The sequence below is a fragment of the Chroicocephalus ridibundus genome, chromosome 6, assembly GCF_963924245.1.
Source record: "Chroicocephalus ridibundus chromosome 6, bChrRid1.1, whole genome shotgun sequence".
In the NCBI taxonomy this organism is placed as follows: domain Eukaryota; kingdom Metazoa; phylum Chordata; class Aves; order Charadriiformes; family Laridae; genus Chroicocephalus; species Chroicocephalus ridibundus.
The window spans coordinates 26,652,847-26,671,172 of record NC_086289.1 but is presented as its reverse complement, the minus strand read 5'-3'; the positions used below and the strand labels follow the sequence as shown (position 1 = coordinate 26,671,172).

The window sequence follows — 18,326 nt, the reverse complement described above, 5'->3', positions numbered from 1 at the left end:
TTACACGTATGTTTTCATATTATCAACTTTCTGAATAACTGTTTTTACTCATTTTCTTGTTTTCCTGTAATAGAAATGCCAGCTATACGCTTATGCTTCTTTACCTTGCTTTCCTATGATACTAACCCAGCAAAAAACTTCTGTCATACAAAGTGCTTTGCTGGACTGGGCTTATCTTCTGGGGAGTACTTACGTATCTTTTAAGGATGAGTGAATATTCACGTGACTGCTTGCACTTTGAATTGTAAAAGTCAATTTGTTTGAAAGAGCATTAAGCAATTTTAATATTTATGAGAGCAGCCATGCTTAAGACTACTTTGGGAGACAGTGATAAAAACTGTAGAATTAAGCTGCCTGTGGACACATGAAGCTGTTACCTTGATGAACCTCCTGATTACTGGCAGTGATGAGAACATCATGAATTTAATGGCCTGCTTTTGAAGGGTTTCTGTTTAATAGATCAGAGTGCTTCAGAGCAGAAGGTGACAAAACTAGTAAGCAGTTGTTTATAAACCTGATTTGCAATTCCGTTGCTAACGCAGAGTTGAAAAAATAAGTGTATCCATACTTAAAATATGCTGTAAATCTTAACTTCATCTCTGAAGGAAAAAAATATGCAATACACTAATATCAAAGTTTGGAGATGAAGCTGTTATTTGAGGTGTACATCTCTCTAATCGTATCAGGAAAATCTAAATAATTGCTATTAATTTCAGAAGCACAGATGTGGCTACATCACCTTAATGATAATTAGCTTAAATTAAGATTTTTAAGTTTTAGATACTGTTACATTTTCTTCTTTCCTTTTCTTTTTTTTTTCTGTTCATCCTTGAAGGCATTAACTGAGACAGGTTATGAAAAATATAATGAGGTAATTGTAGCATGTGTGTGCACTGTGTGAGCATTAATGTTAGTGCTTTTTAGCTAAAGGTGTGTGTATAGTGCTGAAGTAATTGATTAGCATATATACATTACTGCTTGTTAAATTATAATGTAGATGTTCATCACGATAATTTACCCAATTCCTTTTTAATGGTGCAAACCACGACACATGAATTAATACCCATAGTTAAATTTGAGGTTTTGAAGAAGCTTTCTTTTAGTACATGACTTTCCTTTCTAAAACTCATTCTTTCAACCTTTAGGGATATTAGTATGTTTTTTCTAATGTTTTCCCATCCCTTCCTCCACTTTCCCATCCAGAACAGAGACATTTCTTCCGGCTGTTATTTTACTAGGAGGTTCCTATAATGAGCTTATCCGCTCTTGTCTAGAAAACAGTATGTCTAAATAGCCTTTTTCAAACAGACTAGCATTCATTCTGCCCTCGCTGGAGGGAGTTCAACTGATGGAAAAGCAGATTGTTGGCTGGCACAGCTTCAATTGTGTTAATATTTTTAATGTATTTGAGTATATTAAGATACAGTTGAAGGGAAATCTTCATTTTCTTCTTAGTGAAACTAGGAAAAATCTTTAGAAACAGTGTCGCACTGAAGATGATAACTCCATAAAGACAGACAGGCTTGGCAGTGAGGTACAGTTTCTTTCTATTTGTAGCATAAATGAATCCATAGTTTGGATTAACTGCCAACAGAGAATTGAAAGTTGAGAGGAATAGGTAATTTCCTCTTCTAGTTCTTGTGCGTGAATAAAACTTTTGACCAAGAAAAATAAATCTCTTCAGAGATTTCTTTCTCACTTTTCTTTTTTGGCTTTAGTACATGGAAATAATATATCATTCGAGTACTTTGTTTTCACAATTCAGAATGATACATAACAATTGATTTAATGTGTTGGAGATTTTTATTTTTTTAAAAAAAGTACTCTGGTATTTAGGGACTGTTAAAGAGGAAAAGCTGACAATAAATAGTTTGCCATAATGCTATTTGCAGTCTGATGCCGTTTTGGTCTTAGGTCTGCCCTGTTGTGGCCTTTCTCCATATGACCACATGACTAAATCTTCAGCCAGTATGACAACTTCTTTTGAGGAGTTGGTGGTGGTGTGGTTATTATTATTGTCCTTGGGTTTCTTCGGCATTCTGGTGGGAGAAGTTAGTCTTACACCTTCTGCCTTCTTCCCCTTCCACTCCTCCCTTTCTGCCCCTCCACAACAGAAACACCTTTCAAGATGGAGTTATTTTTAAAGTCTCTCCTTAATGTTTTTTCTACCTCTAAATCAAATGTTTTAGGTGATCTTCTGCAAGTCCTTTTTTTTTTTTTTTTTGAAATATCCTGCAATATTATTTCTTTTAATTTCATTATTAATTTGTAGTAAAAACATTATTTTTTCTAATACCTCATTATTACTTAACACTTATGTAGGAAATAAATCAAATTATCATTTTTATGCAAAAATTTCAGGGTCAAAAATCTTTAAAATGGCAAAATATTTTATTTGTGAATTAATATGACTTACTGCAGGGCAAAAAGGGCAGAAAGGTATGAACACATCCTGTTGTCATCCAAGTGGGGAAACAACTTGAAGCATCCGTTCTAGCAGCACACTTCTGTTTTCGGTTCTTGCATTTGAAATTTGTTCTAGTAGTCACAGAAAATAACGTAGTGTCTGAAAATAGCTTCAATACCAGTAAAAATGTTTTTATTTTGAGAATCTGAGGATTCTGTTAGGAAGTAATAGAAGTGTTTTGATAATGATCTATGAATTCAGTTTAAAAAAAAAAATATAAAAAGGCAGTCACTCGTATACTTAATCAATTTTACAAGTAATTTTCAGGGCCTGGCTGCTGTGGTGGTTGCAGGGAGTTCAGTACTGAGTGAAGAAGAGGTGATGTTATACAATTATCATCCTGGTTGTCAGGCAGGACTAATGGGGTGGAAAGTGTTTAAAAGAACTCTAAAATAATCAAAATATTCACTCCTCTTAAATCATTGTTGAAGTAGATGGGAAGAATTTCCTCTTGGTTTTTGTTTATATTTTGGTTTTGATAGCCCTCACACTGAGTCCACGTTTATGAAGAGTTTAATCATGGACCTCTTATTTCATGAATTCTAGTGTAAATATCTATATCCAAAGTGTAATGCCTGAATAACATTTCATAGAAATGTTGGGTATTTTTCCAACGGTATTGTTTCAATTTATGTTCCAGTAAAGACTACTAGAACTACTTTTGGGTAAGCCTGCTAAGAGAGTGAAAGGCTTAGGTATTAAGGACATGTTAAATGCGGTTATCTGCAAGACAGATAGACACAGCATAGAGAAGTTATTTGAACTATGTCAGGTAGAGACTGACGTGTATGTATCAATTTTGAGGGGTTTTTCCCCAAAAGTAAAGTATGTCTTGAATCTCTGAAATCTATCCAGCAGGTGTCCTTTACATACTTCTTCTCTTGACACAGACTTTCCACTTGGACTTATTTTGAATACTGAGAAATGAGTGAGAATATGTTTGTGTCAGCATACACAGAAGATGAGAACTTTGAGATTATTTTTTTTAATTATAATTTTTTTGCTGGTAGAATCACTTTGAGTAAGTGGTGGGTAGGAAGGAAGGATTAGCCAAGGTCAAATCTCTTAAATTTTCAGTGTGTGCTCAGGAAGGATGCTTTTACTTAGCGTGGACCATATTCCTCATGTATCGCTACTAATTTGTAGTCACACAAGAGTGAATCTGGTTTGCTAGATTCTAGTGTATGTGTGTGTCTAAGTTTTGATGTTCCTCTCTTCATATTGTGCATTGTTAATTTATTATTGTAAACATTCTGTTTGGAGCTCTAAGCAGATAACTTACTGATGAAGACTGTAATATGAAGACCATGTCTTTGCTCACTGTTGTTTTAATGTAATTTCAGGAAATTAAAAAATTCATCAAGGGTGTTTCTGAGAAGATTAAAAAAACTAGGGACAAGTATGGCATTAATGACAATGGCACAACAGAGGTAAATAGTTTCGAGTGGGTAATTATGTAGTTATTTTAAATCTTTGCAAGCTATTGCTTTTCCAACTGCTCTATTGTCTTTTCAGCCACGAGTTTTGTATCAGTTGGATAGGATTACTCCAACACAACTAGAGAAGTTTCTAGAGACTTGTAGGGACAAATACATGAGGTAAGAGTTTAGCCTGGTACTTTCAACCCCAATTCAGTATTTATTGCTTTGTTTGCTATCTAGGAATGTATTTTGCTATTTTTACTGGATGAATGGTAGTTCTGTTGTGAATGCAATACAACTAAAGAACAAGAAACACTTGGCCCAAATGACATAAACATTGCAAGACAAAGGTAGAATGCCAAAAAAAAAAAAAGCATTGCCATCTACAAGTGGGTTTGTTAAGGCAGACATGTTCCCGTCCATCCCCTCTTGCAGGAGATTGTTCCAAACCTCTAAAGAGTCTGTGCAAAATAATATTTGAATAGATCAGTTTCAAATTCATATGAATCTTGATGGTTATTCTTGATCTATGCAGTCTGTGAAGAGCTATGTCACACTTCGTGCTAACATGTTCTTGAATCTGTTAACATTTGTAGGAGACTTTTGTTTGTTATTCTTGGTCTCTAACAAGACAGTGATCGTGTGGATGTTTTCACATTTTATTATCCATTGAGAGTTGTTTCATTTACGTAGACTCCTTGGATTACATCATTGGCACGCAGCCATTGGTGACATCTGCTTTGTGGCCCCATGCTCACCTGCATCACTTTTTCACTAGTATTATTTCTTTTTCTAGAATATTCATGTATATGTTAAATTCTTAACATAACTATTTAAAGCAATTACCAGTTTTCTGCTTTCAGTTATTAGGATCGCTTGCTTACATTTGTCTTAAGTGTTCTTAAACCTGAATTGCCTCTTTTACTGTAGTAGGTTGTTTTAGCATAGTATATTATGCTGATCTGACAACTGAAGGATGGTACCCTTGGAAAGGATCTAATTGCTATGATGATTTTTTTGTTTGTTTTATAGACTATTGTCATTTTGCCAGGAGAAATCTCTCAGCTGGGATTTCAGCAATTTTGGGGTAGATATGACATGAATGTAGAGAGATCTGCAAATAACAGCAAAGACAATAACCACTCCTTAAATAATTTTGTTTTACAGTCATCCAGAAGTAATTCCTTTAGATGTTACAAGCTAAGTCACAATTAGAGAGGGTTTTTACTCGGTAAGAGCTCAGCAAGGAAAACGCAAGAAGCAGCTACAAGTTAGATTGATTTAAGAAGCAGTATTGTGCCTTAAGTTTGGAGGTTGTATTTGCTCTAGAAAAGCAGGTCGCATTGCACTCTTGTGCACACTGAAGAATGCTAACTGTAGGATCAATAAAATTGTAGGGGAGAATGTAAACCACCCTTCATGTCTCTTTTTGAGAACATATGGTGTAGTGTAGTGTTCTTTTTTTTTTTTTTTTTTTGTCCTGTAAGGACAACCAGTTCTCAAAGTACGTAAATTTTAGAAAGGGGCAGATGTGGGAATGAGGCCATTACATGCATAACTTGAAAGGAAAGCATTAATATCTGGATTTTGTTCTCATTAAAAAGTAATCTGCATAACAATTTTCTTTAAGAAGACTTAATAAAGGTCTCTCATGCTTAAACACGTAAAGGGGAGTTGCCCTGAATGGGGAATCCTGAATCTACTGCTTGATGCTTAGGAGGAAGAGGACGAACATTTTGTTTCCTGTTATGGATGTTATCCTGGATCTGTATGCCCTGTGTGACAAGACATTTTCTTGCCTTGCGTGAGATCAGTGTCTTCAGTATTGGTGACCTTTTAACCTCTCTCCTGCTAGTTTATTAAAAAAATAAATTAACAAATTTCTCATATATCTACCAGAATAGTTTCTGTCTTAGTTTGCTTAGGATTTTATGCCTTTTTGAATTCTATGTCTTTTTCTGTATTTTTTTTATGAGATAATTTCTTTATCAGGGCACAGATGGAGCCTGGTTCTGCAGTAGGAGCTCTTTGTGCACAGAGTATTGGTGAGCCTGGCACGCAGATGACTCTGAAGACTTTCCATTTTGCTGGCGTTGCTTCAATGAACATTACTTTGGGTGTGCCAAGAATCAAAGAAATCATTAATGCTTCAAAGGCTATTAGGTACTAACGTTGTTTTGTTTTTTCCGTTTGTGTAAGTGAAATCTGATGGATAAATTTGCAATGTGCAGTAGCATTTCCCTGTTTTCAGTAATACACTAGACAACATTGAATCCATGGAATACCCAAACAAGAAAAATCTAATGTCTTTCCAACTAAGTGATACTTAGGGCCAGAGAAGAGACAAATTTTATTTTTCTGAAAATCAAATGGGGTAAGGTGGTTACTTATCAAGTTCAATACTCCATTAGGTGTCTCTCATATGTTGTTAAACTTTCTGGTGCTTAGTTGTAGTTGAAGCAGAACTATACCTAGGTATCCATAAAGCCATACTTAAATAATACTAGAATAGTGTGCGCCATAAAAATAGTCACTAGTTGTTGTGTTGTTATCTATCTTGTGTTGGCTTGTTTTTACCAGCCTGAAGTACATGAACAATAATTTTCTTAAATATACCTGAGGAAGCTGAAGGTCTCCTTTATGTTATTAAATACTTCTCTAGATGATGGGATAGTTTCCATAAGGCAAGCTGTAATTCAAATTGCCATCTGTAATTTAGCTGAGCAATTTCCTAACTTTTTTTTTGTATGTTTATTCTTTGTAGTACCCCTATTATAACAGCACAGTTGGACAAAGACGATGATCCTGATTTTGCCCGCCTGGTTAAAGGAAGAATTGAGAAAACTTTATTAGGAGAGGTAGGAAAAATTGTATTATTGCTAATGCTTTAAATGTAAACATTAGCCAATTCCTATGGGGCATTTTAACCATTTTCACATGCTAACTGTTTTGTCCTTATCTCTTAAAGATTTCAGAATATATTGAGGAAGTGTTTCTTCCAGACGATTGTTTCATCCTAGTGAAGCTGTCTTTAGAGCGCATTAGACTACTGAGATTAGAGGTGAGTTGTTCAGTTCTTATGCAGAATATGCCTTGGGTAAGTTCTGAAGGGTCTCTTAATCCTGTCTTAGAAACAGAAGTCAGACCAGAGGAAGTTAAAAAAAGAAAGTGAATGAAGGATGTCCTGCGGCTGCAATACATGTGATTATTTTTTTTCCCTTGTGAAGTGAATAATTTTTCCTTTATTTGGAAGTGAGATGCCATTTCTGTCTGTTAGTTAATATATAGGCCTGTACCCTCAGCATAGGGTAGTATTTAATGCAATTTATAAGAGTAACCATTTTTGTTTCTTTTTCTACATTACACATTTTTTATATTCTGTTAAAAGACTGCTGCATCTATTTGAGCAGACTTATATATGTTAAAAGAGATACCCTGATGTTTGCTGGCTGACTTTTGCCACAGGTGAATGCAGAGACTGTGCGCTACTCTATTTGCATATCTAAACTCAGAGTAAAGCCTGGGGATGTTGCTGTCCATGGAGAAGCAGTTGTATGTGTGACCCCTCGGGAAAATAGCAAGAGTTCAATGTATTATGTATTGCAGTCCCTGAAGGAAGAGCTACCAAAGGTAAAAACAAAGGCTGTCTCATGCTTTTATGGGAAGTAGTTGGTAATAATAATTTGGGCTTCTATGGCAGGAAGAGAAAATGATTTTTGTCAGTATCGACAATGAAAAGAGCCTGAGTAAATAATTCTTAGATTGTAATGCTACTGCTTTACAGCTGAAAAAAAGCCTCTGTTACTAATCTTTATAAGTAAAACTGAAGCCTCCATACATTGCTTACAACATTTACTGAAGCGTTCTGAGTGCAGCAGTTGTATGAAATAGTTACATCTTCTTTCAGCTGTATCTAGAATTGAACCATGTGACAGTATCTGGCATTTTTGCAGCTTTCTGTGAGAAGCCTGTCTACTTTGGATTTTAAAAATGTTGATAAGTGTACCTTATTATTGGCAGGATGTCCTTTCAGTTGTGTGGATCTACCACCATTCAGAGACTCAGGTCTGGCTGGGAGGATATCTGGCATAAAATATAAAAAGCAGGTAGTGAGTAAGGTTTATAGTACAGTGTGAATGTCACATTTGCACTAGTGTATTTAAGAGCAGGAAATCTTATTTTGTATGTATTTTAATTGAGCATTTACTCCAAAGACTGGAGCTTCTAAATCGGTTTGAATGCTGATAAGGGTTACAGGTTTTTACTGAATTACTGTACACATCAAAGTTACTAGGGTTTTTTTGTTTGTGAAGGTTGTAGTGCAAGGTATACCAGAGGTTTCCCGAGCTGTCATTCATATTGATGAACAAAGTGGAAAGGAAAAATATAAACTTCTAGTTGAAGGTGATAATCTGCGAGCTGTTATGGCTACTCACGGAGTGAAAGGAACAAAAACGTCCTCTAACAACACTTATGAGGTAATTTTCAAATGGTTACCGTGGGGTTTTTCCCCGTAGCATCTTTATTACAAGTGCTTGTTTGTACTCAAATGCAGCAGTTGATATCTAGTCAAGCCTGATTTCACTAATAGTTGTCAGAATGCATTAACACAAGAGAATAATTCAACCGGCAGCACTATTCTCTTCAAAGAAGCTTTTTCTATAAATACTTTCAAAACAGAGAAATGCAAAAGGGTAGTAATGGAAATGGAGTATTATCTGATATCAGATGGTATTTGTTCCAGGAGTATACTTGCTCCAAGCATTTGGTTCTGCATTCATCTAACTGAATCTCTTGTGTAGGTAGAGAAGACACTAGGAATTGAAGCTGCTCGGACAACCATTATCAATGAGATTCAGTATACAATGGTGAACCATGGTATGAGCATTGACAGGAGACATGTTATGTTGCTGTCTGACCTAATGACTTATAAGGTTTGTAACCATGCTTTTCCTAAATGTTTCACTGGCCTCTTTATACAAATTAATTTTACCATGTTTGAGAAGGACAGATGAGCTAGGGAGATGAAAATCGGTTATAGATGTAAAGACTTGTAAGTTGCACTGACAAAATACTGTTGTTTGTATATCAAACGAAATGCTTAATTAATCTCATTCTTGGGGGGCAGGGCAGGGGCAGGGAGAAGGTCTATTTTGACTGAAAGCAAGTTGATATAATGAGTAGGGAATCATAATTTCATATTGGAAATAGGAATCCTAAAAATTGTGGAATGAAAATCAACTGTTTGGGTAACCATGCATGCAATTTAAGGCTTGCTGTGCAGAAAACCACATGGGGTGTGGTTCATAGCAGCTGCACTGTATATGAGAGTCAAAGGATACAGCCGTTACAAATAGAATCAGATTACACATAAAGTATGAACAGTCTTCCAGAACTTGTTAGTAGAAAATCCTATTTTTTCCTTATTGATTGCCTTTCTCTCCTTCACATTCGATATCTTTTTTAGATTTGAGTACACTGAGTGAAGTGAGAGTTTCCACTTTGCCTGCCAGCCTGCAAGGGTTTAATTTGGGTGAAATGGTTGAAGGATTTCTAACTTCTTCCAACACTGTAGGGCTTTGTTGTACTGAGCTGCAGCAGTCCCCAGGGCTGCCCGTGTGGAGCTGCAACACAATAGTGGAAAAGGGCATCAGAGTGCAGTGTTTTACACTTGTTGGGCTCCTACCATGCATTCTTTTGTCTGTAGTTCTGACTTGTGCTTCTGTGTACAGTCTGTTATAATCAGGACGTTTGTTAGAAACAGAGGCAGAAATAAACCAAGTTAGTCTAAAAAGCTAATTACTTTTTTTCTGGAGAGTGAAAAAATGAAGGTTTAACATCATCTGTAATCTCCGGGCAGCTAAAGTCAGATTTATCACTATACAATAGGCAGTAGTTTCAGACCGCACTAAAGTTTGTAACTCAGCAACACGGCCATGTTTATTTCAATCTTTCCAATATTCTTGCTTTAAAAACATAAATCTACTAACCACTTATAACAACTTCTGTTGTGTATGAATAATCACTTCTGTATTATTTAAATATTGATTACTACCAAACTATTAACCTTCAGGATGTTTAACTGTGAAGCAGCATATGATGACGATGTTTTATTGTGGTTATAACCTTTTTACTTGCTACTTGTTTCATGTGTGTGTTAGAATAAAATCTACATTTCTTTTGTTCGCTTGATTGGCTTCTTTAGCAAACGTAACTGGCCTCCGGCCACTCTTGTGATAATCTTTCCTTGGGTTTTTCCATCAATCAAGGGTGAAGTGCTGGGCATTACTAGGTTTGGACTAGCAAAAATGAAGGAAAGTGTGTTGATGCTGGCTTCTTTTGAAAAGACTGCAGACCATCTCTTTGATGCTGCCTACTTTGGACAGAAGGATTCTGTTTGTGGTAGGTATTGCAAATTCTCTTGCAGTTTGTGGTCCTTGCCCAGCATCTGTAAACCTCTTCAAAGCATTGGATTTTTACCCTTGTTAAGCTTTCTGTTCAGCTTACGTGTCCAAAACCTCAAGTCTGAGGCTGATCCATACTTCTTGATCCTAGAAGTTTGGTGGGTGTTTCTCTGTTTCTCATCTCAATCCGAGATCTTGAAGTCAGTTGGAAATTCGTTGTATGTTTCTTAAAGTAGACTTTTAGTAATTTGGTTTTATTTTTCATCACATAGCTCAGTAAAATACCAGTAAATTTGTTCTACCATCAGTAGTTCTGTTTTTTCCAACTGTGAAAGTTTGTGTATCTTCAACATGTAGAGCTCATTAAGGAACCTAGTACCCCATTCAGTATTTAAGTTTTGTTTTCATTCCTACTAAGAAGTAGGAAGACGTACATCTCAGATAGGGTAGTTGAATATCATATCGTGCATAATGATTGCTTATGTGATTTGTCAGTTGTGCCTAGAAATAAACGGAGAGGCAAAGTTCTTGTCTTCTTCAGTTATTTCTGATCTAATTAGGTAAAAATTGTATGTTTGTTTTTTCTTTTTTTAAATTAGAAGCCTTGTCTATCAGTATTCCATTCATTAACCGAACAGAGAATATCCCTGTCCTGAGGAATTTCTCTTTAAATATATCTGTTCTTCAGTTTTAAAGTTAAGTTCAATAACACCCACTGAATCATCTTCTCACTGAATTCATGAAAGAATCTGATAAGCGTTTAAAAATATAAGTATACATGCACACAAGTGCATTCATGCACACATACACACAGCTAAACAGAAAATTCAAATAGAGGAATTTTGGCATTCCATTTTTCTCTTAATTTTGCATTTCTGACATGTACTCTAATATTTGGAATTGAGATTATTTTTCTTTTTTTAAACTCCTTTGCCTCCATTTCTCCCAGATTTCATTCTCCTTTATGCTACATACTTTTTGGAATGATCTGTTAACAAGTCTGTATCTAGTAGGTTAAATAGAGAAAAGGAGAAGTCAAGCTGTTTTCACCCTCTTCATCATCTGTTTATGCAAGGTCTACCATCCTGAAGCTGTTAACCACTCATTTGGAATTTCTGGGTGCTAATGAAGTATAAAAATATGAGTGTATTATGTTAAGGTTTACTAGTTTGTCTGTATTTCTAGGTGGTCTTAGAAAGCATAGTCAATTTCAAACAGTGCTTTGTGGACAGTGTATTTCCTGAATGACTGGAATCTGTTAGAAACCTTTGTATTACTAGTTTGTATTCTAAGAACTCTGCCACTTTCTGGCTGTCCAGCACTCCACATGAGTGGGATTTTCTTTTTTCTTTCTTTTTTTTTTTTTTTAAATTATTTGCCCATGACTAAAGCAAAGATCCTATGTGAGACTGATTCCATCCTAGACAGTAAGGAAAAGAAAATGTTTTCTCAAAGTCCCCTCTGAGCTGGTAAAATCTTGTTTTGAATAATGTGGAAACCAACTATCTTTTCATGTTGCCTTCTGTATAAATGTTTTAGTTCAAATAAGGAAATGGAATGGACAAAACAGAAAATTGTTGTCTCTCTTCCAAAACTGAAGAGATGATACTGGCTTGCTTGTATGAAAAAGTGCTGTGCAACTGCCAGACCTGGCCATCACTAGTTATCTCTTTGAATTGCTATGAAAAGACTCTTACACACTTATGGATTTGCATCTCCAGAGCAGGAAAAAAATTATAAACGTTGCCAAGAAAAATGAGTATGTACCCAAAATCAACTATAGGTGCTGAACTGAATGGCATCTCAAATCAGTGCTTCTCCTGAATGTGTGGGTGTAGTTCTAGACTATGTGGCATTTGATTCCCTTTTGTCTTGTAAGATGCTTTTTTCCCTGTGGCAAAATGCGGAGCAGCTGATTCCTGCTTTACACAAAGACAAGCATTTTTTTCTGAGAATTGCCGATGCCACCTTTCAGTGGGCAGAGGGCGGGTTGAAACTAGAGCAGAAGGAGTACATCCCGTTCCAGCAGCATCCACTGTAGTAGCACCATCTGTTGATCTGCCTTCTATCTGCAAGCCACTGCTTAGAGATGTAGTCAATTTACCTTTCCATCCCCTTCCCAAGGAGTAGCCAACTGCACTCTCATTTCTAACATAAGAGTGGGAACTGACAGCTACAGATCACTGCTGTGAAATTCATTTATGAGGGGGTGGTCTGGAAGCGAAGTGTCAAGAACATACTCCGCAATAAGAGTGGTCCGACTGGCTTCATATCTGCCAAGCTTCTTCCAGCTGAAAGTGAGAGCAGCGATTCATAGTTGTCAAGTGGATGATTAGATCTGCAATAGATTCTAACTGGTAGTGTTACAAGACATTGCAATGGAGGAGACTTGGATGGTCATTAGAGTGGAGTGTGCTGTCCAGCCAGTTGTTCTGCCATCAACATCATTATCTTCACCCATCCGCAATGACTGTCATTGGCACCTAGTATACGTTAATCTGAGCAGATACAGGACATACACTTGGTTTTTAACAGTGGCATGTTCCGTCCAAACGTTTTCTGCTATACATGATTGCTCTCACATGCTGCAAACTATTACTTTGTCCATGAGGTGAAGGGGAGGTGGGGAGGAAGGGCTCCTGGTTGTACACATGGAAGTGTTGCAAGGGAAGAAGGATTCCCAAAATCAAAATGCAGTTTCCATGGTTCAGAGGTTGTCTCAACTTGAAAGGTTATTGTGCAAAACCAGGTAAGTTTTATTTTCTTAGGTGTTAGAAAGGTGTTTCCTTTATCGATTGTAACCTGTGTGCTGTAGGGGCTGTACAAGATAGTGGGCCTAAATATACAGTAACTAGCGCCTAAGAATTTTATTTTGCATGAGATTAAGTGCATGATATTGCATTATATATATCATAGAATCATAGGGTTGGAAGGGACCTCTGGAGATCATCTAGTCCAACCCCCTTGCCAGAGCAGGGTTACCTAGAGCAGGTTGCACAGGAACGCATCCAGGCGGGTTTTGAATGTCTCCAGAGTTGGAGACTCCACCACCTCTCTGGGCAGCCTCTTCCAGTGCTCTGCCACCCTCAAAGTAAAGAAGTTCCTCCTCATGTTTAGGTGGAACTTCCTATGCTCAAGCTTGTGCCCATTACCTCTTGTCCTGTCCCCAGGCACCACTGATAAGAGCCTGGCCCCATCCTCCTGACACCCACCCTTTGAGTATTTATAAGTGTTGATAAGGTCCCCCCTCAGCCGTCTTTTTTCCAGACTGAAGAGACCCAAATCCCTCAGTCTGTCTTCATGAGAGAGGTGTTTGATTCCCCTAATCATCTTGGTAGCTCTCTGCTGCACCCTTTCCAGCAGTTCCCCGTCCCTCTTGAACCGGGGAGCCCAGAACTGGACACAGTACTCCAGGTGTGGCCTCGCCAAGGCAGAGTAGAGGGGGAGGATGACCTCCCTTGACCTGCTGGCCACACTCTTCTTGATGCACCCCAGGATGCCATTGGCCTTCTTGGCCACAAGGGCACATTGCTGGCTCATGGTCATCCTGTTGTCCACCAGGACTCCCAGGTCTCTCTCTACAGAGCTGCTCTCCAGCAGGTCAGCCGCCAACCTGTACTGGTGCATGGGGTTATTCCTCCCCAGGTGCAGCACCCTACACTTGCCCTTATTGAATTTCATAAGGTTCCTCTTTGCCCAGATCTCCAACCTGTCCAGGTCTCTCTGGATGGCAGCACAGCCTTCTGGGGTGTCAGCCACCCCTCCCAGCTTTGTGTCATCAGCAAACTTGCTGAGGGTGCACTCTGTCCCCTCATCCAGGTCACTGATGAATATACTGAAGAGGACTGGACCCGGTACTGACCCCTGGGGAACACCACTCGTCACTGACTTCCAACTAGACTCTGTGCCCCTAATCACTACCCTCTGAGCTCTGTTTTTCAAACAGTTATCTATCCACCTTCCTGTCCATTCATCAAGCCCACTTTTCCTAAGCTTCCCTGTGAGGATGCTGTGGGAGACAGTGTCAAACGCCTTGCTTAAGTCAAGGTAGACCACATCTACTGCCCTCCCCTCATCTATCCATCCAGTCATGCCATCATTGAAGGCTATCAGATTAGTCAGACACGATTTCCCCTTGGTCAATCCATGTTGAGTACTTCTGATAGCTTTCTTTTCCTCCACATGCCTTGAGATGATGCCCAGAACGAGCTGTTCCATCATCTTTCCAGGGATGGAGGTGAGGTTGACAGGCCTGTAGTTCCCCGGCTCCTCCTTCTTGCCCTTTTTGAAGACTGGAGTGACGTTGGCTTTCCTCCAGTCCTCAGGCACCTCGCCTGTTCTCCAGGACCTTTCGAAGATGATGGAGAGCAGCCCAGCCATGACTTCTGCCAGCTCCCTCAGCACTCTCGGGTGCATCCCATCGGGGCCCATGGACTTGTGAATGTCTAATTGATCCCTCACTCGATCCTTCTCAACCCAAGGGGAGTCGTCATCTTTCCCTGTTATTTCCCCCAATGCCTGGGACTCCTGAGGGTTGGGCCGAGCAGTAAAGACCTAAGCAAAGAAGGTGTTCAGTAACTCCGCCTTCTCCGCATCCTCCGTCACCATGGCTCCTGTTTCATTCAACAGTGGGCCTACAACTTCTCTGGTCTTCCTTTTGCTTCCAATATAGTTGTAGAAGCCCTTCCTGTTGAACTTGACATCCCTATGTTCTACTATATGTAGTAGAAATGTAGCAATGGTCTGAGAGCAAAAATACTGAATCTTCATTTGTATACATTCAAATTATCAATCAAATCTTGCCAGAATTTTAAGCAAATTGATTTTTATCCTTTGTGCATTCAAAGACACAGCTATTTATTGTTGTTTTCTTAAACATTTATGTGAAGGACAATATTCTTATACTCCTGAGAATGTGCAAAAGCATCATTTGTATCATAACAGTATGCCAAGAATAAAACCACTGGTATCTGATAGCTTGCTTTTAATGTGGAATGTTCTTTGGAAAAGTATACATCAGTAGATCTGGAATATAAATGTGTCAACACATTGCTGTGAAAATGTTGTAGCTATCAAAAAATAATTCGGACAGACTAAATCTTTAAATTCAGAACAAGCACTTTCTGAATTATGAAAATGCAAGAAGTAGTATAGCTAATGTGCCTCTTTCGCTGGGAAGCTGTGGGGGTTTCCGGGAAACCTGGCCAGATTTGACTGAAGTCTGAGCACTGAGTCAGAGACTGAACATGAAGTAAGTTTGCCTTACATCGTCTGCTGTTGGCACTGAGTGGAACATGTCTTCTCCGAAAATAAACCCTCTGAAGCTCTTTCATTGCTAAAGAAGGTGTTTAGGTTAGGTTGAATTTTTCCTAACTGTCTAGAGTTTTAGTAACACTGATTAAATAACACACTGATGTGATGACCATAACACTTAATTTTATCTAGTGAAGAGACCTGGGTGTTTACATGTGAGGTTTAAAATTTGATTGGCAATGCATACAGAATGGGCAAATGAAAATAGTTATGTAAATCCGTACTCTGTAGATGTTCAACATGTTTTGATTTTTTTTTTTCCTAGGTGTTTCTGAGTGCATCATCATGGGAATTCCGATGAATATTGGAACAGGACTCTTTAAACTGTTGCACAAAGCGGACAAAGAATCAAGCCCTCCTAGGAGGCCTCTGATATTTGATAATAATGAATTTCATATTCCCATTGTTACATAGCACTTGGATATAATACACGATAGCAAAACAAGAAATAGCAAGAAAACATCATTTTAGTTAAGAAACATGCATTATCAGTTCTGTCTGTCTCAATAACTGTGAATTGGTAAGTGAAATACCATCGAAAGAATTGCCCAGTTATTTACCAGCTGTTTGTACAGACCCTAAAAAGAGCAGCTTCTCTGCACCAGAGAGTGGAAATAAATTTAAAGTGGATTTCGTCGGACAAAATTTTCTTTTTCATGTGTTAGAATTAAATATTTGTGTTAACATATGGAAGTTGTTATTAACTCGGTATTAGATGTGTCTATTTGGATTTGATTTAAAAAAAAAAAAAAGCAACACAGAAACACGTAAGAGTTCTGTGGGCTTGCACAGAGTACATCTGGAAATGGCTTTTCACCAGGAGCTGCAGAGGTCAGTCTACTCTTAAGAACAGAGACTTCAAAATGCTTTAACTGAATCTCTGATTCATTCATACTGGATTAAACTCCAGGAGCGCTGTTAAAATCGTTTGAAATGTTTGCTTGAAATTTTATTGTCTTTTCATTTATCCCAAGGTATTATCCATTAAATGGGTTTTCTCTCCAGGATTTTGCTTTGGGTTGTACCTACAGAAAGCTGCAGACTGTAAAGCTGTTACTAAATTCTGAGGAGACTGTTACTAGAACATTACAAATTACAAATAGTTTTTCATGTATAGCAGCTGTTTTACTGCTCCAATCTGTAATTTACAGCAGTCTTAGTTCTGGGAAAGTTTCATAATTGAGTAAGGTCATCTGAACAACCTAGCTTTATTTTAACATATAAAGTAGAAATAGAAAGGAAGCTCGTTTCTCTGCATGGACATGAAATAATTTGAAACTATTTTAATCTTTAGCCTGCTAGAGCATTTTCAGAATGAAGAAAAGTTTTTAAATTATTTCAGTGTAGTATGTTTAAATTCACTCTGGTGCTATGGAGGGAAAGTATCTCAGTGTTCTCTTGTCAGCAGTGTTTGGATATGCGGTGTGCTCACATCAGTTGAGGTTGGAGAGAAACAAAATAGAGAAAAAAGCTCAAGTTATGCACTAATGAAGTAAAAGGAGGTTGCTGAATACTCTTGCATTTGAAAACAAATGAGTTTGTGCTACAGTTTGTCTTCATGTAGCAATGGAAAGAAAAGTGTAAGGCTACGTTCAGAGAATGTAAATCTCTTGTTTTAAGTCTAAGGTGCCACTGTGTTTATTTTTAAATCATCCTCCATGCAGAGAAGACCTGATGTGAAATTATAACTATTCTCCAATTATTTTGTATTTTCAATGTGACACTAAGATCTACTTCTGCCTAGATTTTGGCAGAGTAAATATTGAGAATGTAGTGCATTTAGTATCTGCTTTAAAAGCCATATATATTTTGCTATCTCCCTTTTAACAATAGAAATTTCAGAATAATTTTAAATTTTCCTTGTGATCTCAGTGAAGCTGCCACATACTGATTTGTCTGTATAGAAGTCTAGCTTTACTTCTTTTTAAAGATGTGAGTATAAGACAGGTAGAGAAGTCCATAAAACTTTCCTGTGCAAAAGTACTTCACTTTATCATGGGAAATACTACTGAAAGTGCTTGGTATTTTTTGCGAATAAACAAAAGCTGTAAACAGATGGAGTTTGTATTGGAATGAGTAACCACTTCTTTTTTTTTTTTTTTTTTGTAAATATAGTGAAATGCAGCTATTTAAATGGTGGTTTTGCTCTCTTGTATGTTAAAAGTATTCAGTGAATTACATCCATTATCTTGTCTTTAATATGACAATAAAAAGAGGCAGAGATAAAGAAAATGTAAACCTTGTGTTTGTTTATTGGTGCATTATGTTTGTGTGTAAATAATTTATGGATGGCCTAACCTCCATATCCCTCATTCGCTTAGTTATTAAGACAGTTGAGAATTATTGAGCTTAAATCTCAGGTATTTACAACCTAAATGGATGTGTAATATAAAACCTATCTAGCTTAAAGTAAATCTAAACACATCTTGCCCTCCAAGCAGGCTACGTGCTTCATAGGTATTTCAGCCCAAAATAGATTGTTTACAAGAGCATTCTGAATTAGTAATTATTGCTTGGGCTTTCTGTACAGTCAGTAAACAAATTAGCTGTTGGATTTAGGAAGGACCGGCAGGGGAGATGAGGAGGGGGTGTCAGCCTCTATGTGCATGGATGTGCGTGGTTCCAACCCAAACCATGATTCTATGATTTTACTCATAAGCAGCTTTTTTAGGGATCAATTTTAATGGTCAAAGAAATTAAACTTTGGAACATTTCTTAAAA

At 37.5% G+C, this 18,326-nt stretch overlaps 1 protein-coding gene across 2 annotated transcripts in view; it reads left to right on the top strand.

Moving 5' to 3' along the window:
- Positions 1–17,820, top strand: part of POLR3A (RNA polymerase III subunit A) — a 39,760-nt gene extending 21,940 nt beyond the window's left edge. Inside the window, exons 22-32 of one of the 2 annotated variants that reach the window (XM_063337794.1) lie at positions 836–871; positions 3,811–3,897; positions 3,983–4,065; positions 5,881–6,051; positions 6,653–6,746; positions 6,857–6,949; positions 7,354–7,518; positions 8,202–8,366; positions 8,691–8,822; positions 10,158–10,290; positions 15,871–17,820. In XM_063337794.1, coding sequence (XP_063193864.1) covers positions 836–871; positions 3,811–3,897; positions 3,983–4,065; positions 5,881–6,051; positions 6,653–6,746; positions 6,857–6,949; positions 7,354–7,518; positions 8,202–8,366; positions 8,691–8,822; positions 10,158–10,290; positions 15,871–16,019 — 1,308 coding nt within the window. In that variant the 3' untranslated portion in view covers positions 16,020–17,820. The remainder of the gene's footprint in view (positions 1–835; positions 872–3,810; positions 3,898–3,982; positions 4,066–5,880; positions 6,052–6,652; positions 6,747–6,856; positions 6,950–7,353; positions 7,519–8,201; positions 8,367–8,690; positions 8,823–10,157; positions 10,291–15,870) is intronic. The other variant, XM_063337795.1, reaches the window with a different exon arrangement.
- Positions 17,821–18,326: the final 506 nt, after the last annotated feature.